Source organism: Ursus arctos, unplaced genomic scaffold (assembly GCF_023065955.2).
Source record: "Ursus arctos isolate Adak ecotype North America unplaced genomic scaffold, UrsArc2.0 scaffold_17, whole genome shotgun sequence".
NCBI lineage: Eukaryota > Metazoa > Chordata > Mammalia > Carnivora > Ursidae > Ursus > Ursus arctos.
Window position 1 is genome coordinate 50147139 of NW_026622841.1, and position 12426 is coordinate 50159564.

General features: G+C 35.3%; 1 protein-coding gene across 1 annotated transcript in view; it reads left to right on the plus strand.

The window, feature by feature from the left end:
- Positions 1 to 12426, plus strand: part of NDC80 (NDC80 kinetochore complex component) — a 52873-nt gene that overhangs the window by 20495 nt on the left and 19952 nt on the right. Inside the window, exons 10-13 of the mRNA XM_026496046.4 lie at positions 688 to 832; positions 4437 to 4642; positions 9125 to 9277; positions 11790 to 11879. Coding sequence (XP_026351831.1) covers positions 688 to 832; positions 4437 to 4642; positions 9125 to 9277; positions 11790 to 11879 — 594 coding nt within the window. The remainder of the gene's footprint in view (positions 1 to 687; positions 833 to 4436; positions 4643 to 9124; positions 9278 to 11789; positions 11880 to 12426) is intronic.

The window sequence follows — 12426 nt, forward strand, 5'->3', positions numbered from 1 at the left end:
TGGATCTCCTTAGAGAATACCAGCTGTTTCTTTATCCAAAAAAAAAAATTAACAAAATAAGCTTCTTAAAAGTTAATTTTTTTTTTACATAGGACAGAACTCCCCATGAAAACATGTTTGGTATCTCTAGAGCTTTGTTTTCCCTTGTGATCTATCAGTCTTGAACTAATGGTGTTCAGAATATGATGAAAGAGTCTTACCTATTTACATAAGACCAAAAAGATCTTTTGAACAAGATCCCCATGTTACACACCTCTGGGGAGCACAATTTACAAGAAGCCCTGAGTTATGTAGTTAGTGAAAAGGGAATGGTGGTAAGTGGGTTTATATAATATACTGTATCCTAAGGGCTTTCTAAAAGCTAAATGATAATATCCAGATACCTAATTTTATTTGGGGTATTATATTACTGAGGTGCCTAGACTGTTCGTAAAACATCAGATTTTAAATGTTTGTGCTTTTTCATTCTGGCCCTTGACTTTTTGTATCCCAAACTGACTTCCTGGAAAGTACATCTTCTTAATTAAGTAATAACAGCAAAGTTCCCTTTTAGTTCTTTGGCTCCCTCTAAAAGGGAAAAGAAACGCTAATATACCTTTCTCCAAGATGAATTTAAATAATATTGTGTTATTTTCAAGTAAAGGAATGGTTATCAATTAGAATAATATGTTTTTTTTTCTTTTAAAGAATCGTCTAGAGTCATTGAGAAAATTGAAAACTTCCTTACAAGCAGATGTTCAAAAATATCAGGCATACATGAGCAATTTGGAGTCTCATTCAGCCATTCTTGACCAGAAATTGAATGGTCTTGATGAAGAAATCTCTAGAGTAGGTAAGCACAACCAATGCAAAAAAGAGGACATTTCAGACTAGAATGGGGACCTGCCCGGGGTTTATCACATACGGAGACAGCTTTGTCATCCATATCATTTTTTCTTTAATGGTGAATGGCTATAGCAGGACACCAAGTTTTCAATGCCTTCTACATGTATTAGTTTTCTGAGGCTGCTGTAGAAAAATACCACAAATTTGGTAGATTAGAACAATAGAAATTTGTTCTAAAGGCCAGAATTCCAAAATTTAGCACAGCCAAGCTTCCCCCATGGACTCTAGGGGAGAATTCATTTCTTGTCTCTTCCAGCTTCTGTTATCTGATGATATTCCTGAGCTTTTGGCCATGTCACTCCACGTTCTACCTTTATCCTCACATTGCCTTTTCTCTGTATGTGTGTCTCCTCTTCTGCTTGTGTCTGTTTCTCTCAACCTCTATCTTTTAAGGACATTTATGATGGCATTTAGGACCCACTCGATAATCCAGGGCAATCTTGTCTCAAAATATTTAATGTAATCATTCGCAAAAACCCCTTTACCAAAGAAGGAAATGTTTACAGATTCAGGGATTCGGATTTCATATGTTTGGGTGACCATTATTCAACCTACGACACCTTCTAACATATTTTCAGTTGTCTGATTTTTTAAAGCCAAGAGGGACCTAACCTAAAAACATATGCTGCCTGATATAAATATATATTCTATTCCACCTTGTAATTAATAAACCAGAGTCTTAAATCTCTGCTGGCTTCAGTCTGCTACAGTTGTCTTATCCTCCCTCACTACCTCCTAAGCCACTTAGCAGCTTAAGCTGATTGAAAAGTAAGATGGAAAGATGGAAGTACTACAATTCTTTGGAAGTAAAAGCCCAATTAAAGAAAGCATGTTTATATCCTGTGTGTGCCTGGCCTTGTTTTTCATAAGCACATATCAGTCATAATCATAAAATTAAAAATACTGTAACACATGGAGTGATATTTCTGTACTGCCAGAAGAAAAGCAAAGGAAAGTAAATCACATAAATCACAGAGCCACTGGATGGCACTTTACAAAATGAATAACTCTATGGACCTACTGTACTATTTTTCTAGATGTTTGTCTGCTTCAGTTTTATTCTTGTAGGATTTTACAGGCTGTGTCTGTCCCACGTAGAATTTGTGTAGATAGTCCTTAGGATATTTGATGTAATGCTTAGTCTATATAATCATAACCATCTGTCAAGTTAAAGATAATAATTATATGAAGTATTTGCTTAAATCAATTTATTTTTTTCCAAATAATTCTGATTACATATATTAGATTTGCTCTAAACCAAGCCTTTAAATAATTTACACGTGGCCCCTAATGTTTATTCTCCATGATGACAAGAAGCCATGGACTAAGTTTTTATTATAGCAGTATTTGTAATGCAGGGACACCTGGGTGGCTCACTTGATTAAGCATCTACCTTCCGCTCAGGTCATGATCCCAGGGTCCTGGAATCGAGTTCTGCATCAGGCTCCTTGCTCAGCAGGGCTTCACCCTCTGCCTGCTGCTCCCCCTGCCTGTGCTCACTCTCTCTCTCTTTGACAAATACATAAATAAAATCTTTAAAAAAATATATATATATATATTTGTAATGCAATCAATACTTTATAATATTCTGTCTTCCTCATTGGTATATATCAAGAGAATTTTCGTATTTCCTACTTTTCTTGTGAGAATTTTTTCCCAGTAATTACAAGCTAAAGATGTGAGAGAGATCCTTTAGCAATTATTTGCCATTCCAGATTGATTTAGTTTGAGATAATAATTTGATAATTTAACCGAAGATGTTTTTATTCTGAATATTTTAACTTTCAGGATTAAAGTCACTCATGACCAAGAATCAAAGAGACCTATTTAAACTGTATAAATATAGGTAGGTAGGTAGGTAGGTAGGTAGATAGATAGATAGATAGATAGATAGATAGATAGATAGATAGATAAAGAGAGGAAGAAGGAAGGAGGGGAAGAAGGGAGGGAGGGAAGGAGGAAGAAAGAAAAGGAAGAGAAAGAGAGAGAGAAAGAAAGAAAGAAAGAAAGAAGAAAGAAAAGAAAAGAAAAGAAAAAGGAAAGAAAGAAAGATGTACCTTGTGGATTTTTTGTGCAGATTCCTGTGATAAATGTATAATGTTTTACTTCAGCAATTTTTATTTTGAGCTCAAGTGTGGAACTTTCCAAGTACAATGCTACAAATGAGTTATAACAAAGCCAAGATCTTGATCCTGTCAGCCCATGGAATGATTGTCTTGGCCCCTTTGGTCATGTGTATTCTCATCCATCTATCCCAGCCTGCTTTAAAGTACTATCATATTCTTTATAAGCTATGAATAACAAAAGGTTGGAAAATACCATTCTATATAACCTCAAATATTTTAAGTTTGATAACTTTTCTTGCCCTTTGCATGATCATTTGCTGGTTGTAAGTACCATTTTGTCTTAGTACAATAATATAGTCATTCTTGCTTACAAATTTTGGTAAATAGATGGGCTCCCGGGTGGTACAGTCGGTTAAGCGTGTGACTCTTGGTTTTAGCTCAGGTCATGATTTTGGGGTCCTGGGATCAAGATCGAGCCCACGTCAGGCTGCTCGCTCAGTGTGGAGTCTGCTTGCTCAGTGTGGAGTCTGCTTGCAATTCTCTCCCCTTCTGCCCCTCCCACCTGTACTCACGCTCTCTTTTTCTCAAATAAATAAATCTTTTTTAAAAAAACAAATTTTGGTAAATAGAACGAGAACTTAACCACAGTAGTTACTTAATATTTGATCAAACTACTGAAAATGTTAGTGAAATAAGAATAAAGTGATGTATTTGAATATAAATATTTTTATATTTGTGAAAAACTTGTGGGTTTTCTGACATAGCAGAGACTCATGCTGGAGTATTAAAAGCATTTAAAGTGAACGTTGGCGGGGTGCCTGGGTGGCGCAGTCGTTAAGCGGCTGCCTTTGGCTCAGGGCGTGATCCCAGCGTTCTGGGATCAAGCCCCACATCAGGCTTCTCCGCTAGGAGCCTGCTTCTTCCTCTCCCACTCCCCTTGCTTGTGTTCTCTCTCTCGCTGGCTGTCTCCCTCTGTCAAATAAATAAATAAAATCTTAAAAAAAAAATTAAAAATTAAAGTGAACATTGGCAGACTATCCCTCTTAAGTGTAATAATTCTTAATCCTAATTATTTGTGGGGCCATATTTTTTTCATGTAGCACTTTCTGAAAATCACGCAAGCCAAGAGGGAAGTAAGTTTCTAACATAAAACTTTAATTGTATCATCTTTCAGGAACGTTAACAAAGTAGGATCAAATAGAATCATCCCCAAAAAGAGAAGAGAAAAATATACATTTACATAACTTGGAAATTTAGACATATTAATCAACTCTATTAATGATATCAGGGCACCTGACTGACTCAATCCGTAGAGCATGCGAGTCTTGACCTTGGGGGTGTGAGTTTGAGCCCTACATTGGGTGTATAGACTGAGTTAAGAAAACTAAAATCTGGCTCAACAATGTTTTAAAAATAAATAAATAATGGCCTCGATTTCTTTGTAGGAATTGAAAGAACTAAACAAATTTGTTTTCTTCAATACAGAACTAGAATATGAAACAATGAAACAGGAGAATACTCGCCTACAGAACATTGTTGATAACCAGAAGTACTCAGTTGCAGACATCGAGAGAATAAATCATGAAAGAAATGAATTGCAGCAGACCATTAATAAATTAACCAAGGACCTGGAGGCTGAACAGCAGCAGTTGTGGAATGAAGAGCTAAAATATGCCAGAGGGAAAGAGGCGGTATGTCGTCCCATTTCCAGAGTGGCAACTTAGAGCTGACGTTCGTCAAGGTCTATCCCTGTTAAGAAAAACTGAGTGGATAGAATAAATTGGCTAAAGAGTTAAAACTTTGTAGCATTGACATTTTACTAAAACACACTCATCCCTTTATGTCAATTCAGTAACACTCCAGTTTCTCTCAATCAGATTTAAGGTAGCCTGTATTATTTAGCAGTGAACCAAGAAATAAGCAAAAATGTCTCTACGTGCAGCGTTGGTGGTATAGTGGTGAGCATAGCTGCCTTCCAAAAATGTCTCTAAGCCCATGAAAATAATGTTCATAAATCACATGCCTTTTATTCTAGAAGAGGATATGAGTCAATTCTTCATTTACCTATTCACTCTTCAAACATTTATTTAAAATCTGCTGTGTGCCAACCCCCCTGCTGAGCTTAGAAGAATAGAGATAAAAAGACAGACTCTCCCCTCAAGAAACTTCCAATCTAGTTGATATGAGACCATGAGAACAGACTTCTAAAAGATGTTTACATAGGGTATTGAGGAAGCATATAGTATTCCTAACCCAGATGTAGTGTTTGTGGTGTGGGAAGATGTATGAGGTGATTTTTAGAAAGGTTTCCTTGAAGAGATAATACCTGAACTGAATTGGGAAGTGTAAGTAAAAGTTATCTTGGCAAGGGTAGGGGAGTCAGCAGGCAAGTATATGGGAAAGCTCAGAGAGAAAATAGCGTGTTGTACTCTGGCATCAGAATCTTTTCATATGGCTGGAGCTTAATAGCAAGGGATAGGGGCACACAAAAGAGAAGACTCAAAAGAAAAAGCACAGACCAGATGATAAAAATTCTTTTCATATTTAAAAGTTTGGACTTTATCCTGAAAGCTCCAAGAAGTCCTTAAGATTTTTAAACAGATACTACATTTCAGAAAGATCTCATTTTTGGTCATGTGAAAAATGGAAGGGGGCAAAACAGATAAGGATCTATGGCAGTAATGTGGTGAGAAGTTATGAGCTGAATTTAGATAGTGCTAGTGGAGATTCAAAGTGGGTGGATTCTAACTATTTAGGAGGTAGAGTGAATAAGACTTGATGAAAGAAAAAAGAGGGCATTCACAGTGTCTGGCTTGGGCCATGGGACAAACAATAGTACCACTCACTCCAAAATAGAAGAGAAGTGGCCAGTAAGGAATAGGGATGGTATGCTGGACCTGTTATGTCCATGGGGCATCCAAGTGAAAATATCTAATAGGCTATTGTTCTGTGAGTCTGAACCTCAGCATAAAATATGAGGGTCTGCAATATAGATCAAATAAAAATCAGTATGTATTGTGATTGAAACCACAAGGGTAGATGAATTCACCAAGGAAGAATACATAGGCGGAAGGGAGCAGCACCAGCATCTTAAAGTGAACAAAGGTCCTCTAAGAGAGGCCTTAAAGTAAGTGAGGACTAACCAGACAGGTCAAGAGGATAGAAGCTGAGAAAGGAAGTCAGGAAGGAATTAGCAGTGTCAAATGCAATAACAGGATTTAAAAGTTTCTGTCAGATTTGGTAACAGCAGTCACTAGTGACTTTCACCAGAATCAAATTATTTGACTTCATTTCAATTTTATAGGTAGCTCATTATCCTTTTAGCCAACATTGTTGAGAAAGTGGGCATATTGGCCGCATGAATTTCTGGATAATTAAAGTTTATCCTTATTTTTGTTGGCAGTCCCTTATAAATGTTCTATTCTTCTGCCTTGCTAGCTATGGACTCTTACTCTTCCTTTTTAATGTAGCTCTCGGTAGACATGAGCTTTTTCTTAATGATTTTAGCATAATCATGGATGTGACACCAATATATTCTGAAACAAGAGCAAGTTAACAGGTTGTCTGGGGACCAAATAATATTTTCCTATCAAATAATTCCAAAGTGATCTTTTCTGCTATATATAATATTGCATTCCTAAGAAAAGTTATGTAAGACACTTTTTTAAGAAAAGGTAATAAAATGTGTCTTTCGAAGGGCTCTCTTTTTTTTTAATGGAAAAAATAAACTAGAGAGTTTCAAAATTAAATTTTGAAGTTTTCTACCCTAGTATTTTCAGTTATAATGTTTATTGGTAGGTATGGTACTAAAATGTATACCTCACTGAGAAAAATGTAGTCTGTTTTATTCCGAAGGTAATGGGGTTTTTTATCCTATTACTTCCAGCACTTTCCTTAGTACGTTATTTCTTATAAACATTTATCACTATTGTTAAAATAAAAAAAGTAGTTCAAACAAAGCAGCTCTTTTTGCCCAAAGGGAAAATATTGGTTTTTCATTCTGGCCACCTTATAAAGTACATTATAGGCATAATACAAATAGTTTCTTAAGTTTTAACTGTTTTGCATTTTTTAAAATTTGTATTTTGCACACCTATATATGTAATTTTTCATGTGGAAAGAACGGTTCAGTGTGAGCACAAACATATTGCCTCCTTTTTTAATCCCCGTTTCACAATACCTATGCTTTGCCTTGGCTGTCTTTACTCCCTCATCCTAAGCCTCGGTAATCTCTGTCCCTGTGTATTAAGGAGAAACATAGACATTTGTAAGAAGTAGACTATAGTAGTGATCCCAAAAATCTTTGAACCTAGAATTTTGTAAACCTATATTTTAACCCTGGATTTTCCATCACATACCTGTGTGAACTCAGCATGTTTTCTAACCTCTCATAGCCTTGGTTTCCTGATTAGTAAAGTGAGGTATGGTTAAACTACATCAGTGAACCTGAAGTGAGTTCCTTCAACAAACTTTAGTATATTTTATATCTCAATCACTGTGTGGGAATGGGGAGGTTATGAATCTCTGGACCAGATGAGCTCCTGAGTTTAGCTAGCTAAGATCAGCTATATAAATGCTATTCTTTATTTTGGAGGATCAGGCTGAAAGAAGAAAATTATATGGGAAGTAGGTAAGCAGTGATCTGATTAGGGCAGAGTAAGCCATACACAGTGAGAAAAAGGGTACTAGATGAGAGAGAGATTAAAGAATGATAGCAGAATACAGAAATTTAATATAAACATTTGATCCATCATCTTTTTTTCTGAATTAATTTTTATTCCACATACCAGCTCTGGCTGGTAGTAGCCTTCTGGATCTCTATGTTGTGATAAACATTGAGCCAGCATCTGCTCATCAGGAAAGTGTGTGATCAGTTTTCACTGTCTGAATTGCTTGTGGGAAGAATAATGTGCTACACATTAGCTGTCCCTGCAATTAGACATGGTAAAGTGCATGGGCTTGTGAAAACTGTTTTCATTTAGATAAAAAAATGCTAGTGAAGAACAGAAGCAACTACCTATAATACCATTTAGTGTAAGGACAAACAGGTACACATTTTAGTAATCCCTAAAGAGCTACTATATTACAAATTAGAGTAGTTGAAATTTTTTCCTGATTCATCAGTAAGAATTCTTAAATAAGGGGCACCTGGCTGGCTCAGTCTGAAGATCCTGAGACTGTTGATCTTGGGGTCATGAGTGTAAGCCCCAGTTTGGGTGTAGAGATTACTTAAATGAATAAATAACTTTAAAAAATCTTTAACGTAATATATAAGTAGCACTGCTTTTGAGAGCCGATAAATTTTTGGAAATTACAAATTAAGCAAGTTTCAATGCATGCTCTTTCCCCATTGCATTCTTTCACTCAACGTGTTCAGTTTTGTGGATAGGTTACAACAGTGAGAAACTATGTGTGTATTAAATGGAGGAAGCAGTATGAAAATAAATTGTCTAGACTCTGCAAATTCATTTATTTTTTCAAATATTTAGCACCTACTAAATGCCAAGGACTGTACTGTGTCCTGAGGGGACTGCTTTCATGGAGCTAACGATGAAAGTAAATAAAGTAAATAAAGATGTCAGGTAGTAGTAAGTGCTATAAATAAAAATAAACAGGATTGAGAGGTTCAGGGGGCTATATTAAAGCAAAAGCCTTTCTGATGATGTAATTTGAACAGAGAGCCCTGAAGGAAAGGAGGGAGACCAGGAAATATAGAATTGTTATTAAAATATTTTTGTTAAAGTAACATTTGTGACTTAAGTGATTGTATTTCACTTATTTTGGATAAATGAAATTTATTTATTTTGTACATTGACAACACTAAGGTTTGTTTGGTTTCATAATTTCTCTGACACATTAAAAAGTAAATTTTAGTTTATACCTAAATATGGATTCTCGTTCCAACCTATTTGTCCAGTAAATGAAAGAACAATAGTATATTGCTTACTAATTAATTACGGTTTTTAAATTATCCTACAGATTTAGTGTGAATAAAATCTTTTAATCTTTGTATTTTAAAACTGCCACCCTTACTACTAAAATACACCAAATTACTAAACTACAAAAAAATACTATAATTTTTATGTGTAATTGCAGAAATACCAATTGAAAACCATATGGAATGGGGCTGTTTGGTTTACTTTAATGTTTCTTTTTGTGTTCTCTTCTTACAGATTGAAACACAATTATCAGAGTATCACAAATTAGCCAGAAAATTAAAACTTATCCCTAAGGGTGCTGAAAATTCCAAAGGTTATGACTTCGAAATTAAGTTTAATCCTGAAGCTGGTGCCAACTGCCTTGTCAAATACAGAGCTCAAGTTTATGTAAGTAATCATGAGTACTTCAAAAGATTTTTAAATGATATGACTAATGTCTTGTTCATTTATTTATAAGTAAGAGTTTAAACTTCAGCATGTTTATAACTGGGGACTGAACATAGAAATAAAACACTGAAACTTAATCTTCCTTAGTTTTGGTACTTAAAAGTCTCTATTGTACCATCCTCTTTGAATTATAAAGCCTTTCTTCCTCTGTACCTACTTTATTTACTCACATAACCAATAGAAACTTTGATTATATTTAATATAGACACCAGGATTATAAAGAGAAAAATTACCTGACCCTTGCTCTTAAGTTGCTACTTAGAGAAGTAAGAGAAAGAGAAAGGCATAAATAAATAATTGCTATATATGCGCTTTATTAGAAATGTTTATAAGGTATGGTATTGAGATCAATTCTTGTCAGAATTGAGGGGAAAGAAAAGTATCCACAGAGATGGTGAACCTGGAATGAAATCTTGAAAGATGAGGTATTTATTGGGATGGTCTACGGGAAAGAGCTTCAGGCACAAGGACACACGTGAAGTCGTGTGAAGGCATGAAATATAATAGGGCACTAAGTAATGCCAGCAATCAATAATGAAAAATCACCTGATTTTTAAATATGGCCAAGGATGTAATTTGGAGAAGGAAATTTTTAAATCGTTCTATTGCAGCTTCTTAATTATTCACAGATTTTAGTATTTTAGTGTCCCCCTCTAAAATGTCACTTTTTCAAAATACTTAGTTTTTGAATAAAGAATGTCAGAGTCTAAAGCTATGCATTTTTCCCTTGAGAATCATTCATTCATTCAATAAATTCTTGATTAAGTACATACCATGCTCCATACCAGCCAGGTGCTAGAGATGAAATAGCCAAAAAGATACAATTCCTACTTTCCCAGAGATTTCTGGAGTTTATTGGTGAGCAGACTTTGATTAAATGAAGCTAGACTCATTTTCAATAGAAAAAATCCATCCAGTAAACATACAGTTTTTTACTGAATTGTTTCTCAAGCAGTAGTTAGGTAGACAGACAGGCTGGCAGCCAGATAGTTTACGCACCACTATTTTGAGTAGTTTGACACTGATGCAAGAAAATAATTACCTGCATCAAATCAATGTAGAAAGGATTACCCAATACAAAAAGAACTCACATTCTAAGAAAAGAGGGATCTCTGGAAATAGTTTTACATAATAATAGAACAATAAAAATAGAAATAGCATCCAGAAGGTGCAACCCCAAGTGTTACAAGTAGTATTTGGAGAAAAGTTCTTAAAGAGACATTGCATAATTAAAAACATAGTAACACACAGGGTTTTCTTTTGGTGATGAAGATTTGTAGTGAGAGGTGGTGTTTATACAACATTTAATGTACTAAATGCCACTGAACGATATGCTTTAAAAGAGGTAGTTTTATGTTAAATTCATTTAAACTTAACTCTTTCAGTTTAACCATTTAAAGTATGAGTTTGGCCTCAATAAAAAGTAATAATAATTGGAAACAATGAGGTACTGTGTTGAAAGAAAATTAGTAGAATAGAGGAAAAACATAAGGAATACAAGCAGTAAGAGCTTCAAGGTTGGTGAACACATGGAGATGCAGGGCACACCCAGAGGGTAGGGAAGCTCCACGCCCCTTCCCAAGTACCTTGCCCTATGTATCTCTTCCATCCAGCTGTTCCTGACTTTTATCATTTTTAAATAAACTGGCAAACATTTGCCTGTTCTGGACACCCACCTTGCTTTATTCACAGAACAACCCACCCTGTCAGTCTCTCTGCAGTAGTATGTCGAGATCTTCCTGGTTCTTTTTGCAGTCTCAGAGTCCTCATTGTGTTGCTTATTCAACCAGTCCCTGCTGGTGGACATATGCTGTTTCAAGTCTTTTGCTATTACAACAGAATTCCAGTGAATAGCAGAAAGAAGAAATACAAGCAGATAATTGTAGGATTAAACAATTGAAAAGGATTAAGAAAAAAATATAAATTATTTTTAAGAAAGATACTGCATTAAAATAAGTGTACTTATAAAATGTTTAAATAATAGCAGTGAATCTCCAGAATCCATAAGCAAGCCTAAAATTTTACAAGTATTCAAAACCAAAAGCAAGTTACAGTCTATATTTATAGAAATTACATTGAAAATTAGTTTTATTGGCACTCCTGGGTGGCTCAGTCGGTTGAGCAACATCTTGGTTTCAGGTCATGATCTCAGAGTTGAAAGATCAAGCCCCACATCAGGCTCCTCGCTCAGCAGGGAGTCTGCTTGAGATTCTCTCCTCCCTTTGCCCTTCCCCCAGCATGCACACTGTCTCTCTCTCTCTCATAAATAAATCTTTTTTAAAAAGTTACTTTTATTATCTTATTTATGATGTACTAATTTAGTTTAAAAACATCATGGCTTCACTTTTTTCCCTCCAAAAGTGGCTCCTTCTATCACAATGTGTAGATGCCTCATGAGAAATTTTGTACTTATGTATATCATATGTAACCCATATTCCTATGTATTTTATAGGTACCACTCAAGGAACTCTTGAACCAAACTGAAGAAGAAATTAATAAAGCTCTAAATAAAAAAATGGGGTTAGAGGATACTTTAGAACAGGTAAGTAACAAAACAGAGTTTTTAAAAGCAAAAATAAGATTTTTAACACTTAAATGTGGTTTGTAGTTTCTAAGGAATGAATTTGTAGCTTTTAAGGAATGAAATTTTAATAAGATATCATGGAAAATGAGAATCGGTTATACCTGTGACTTAGAAACATCTGAAGTAATTTTTTAAATAACTTAAACATCCTAGGCTACACGTTATCGTTGATGATGAAGTGAAAAAAACTGAGTAAATTTCCCTCGATTTTTTTTTTTTTTTAAGATTTTATTTATTTATTCGACAGAGATAGAGACAGCCAGCGAGAGAGGGAACACAAGCGGGGGAGTGGGAGAGGAAGAAGCAGGCTCATAGCGGAGGAGCCTGACATGGGGCTTGATCCCATAACGCTGGGATCACGCCCTGAGCCGAAGGCAGACGCTTAACCACTGTGCCACCCAGGTGCCCCTCCCTCGATTTTAAATGGAGAATTGCCCCCCTTCAACTTGAGATAATTTAATATCCTTTTTTTTTTTTTTTTAGTTTTAGTTTTATTTAAATAAAT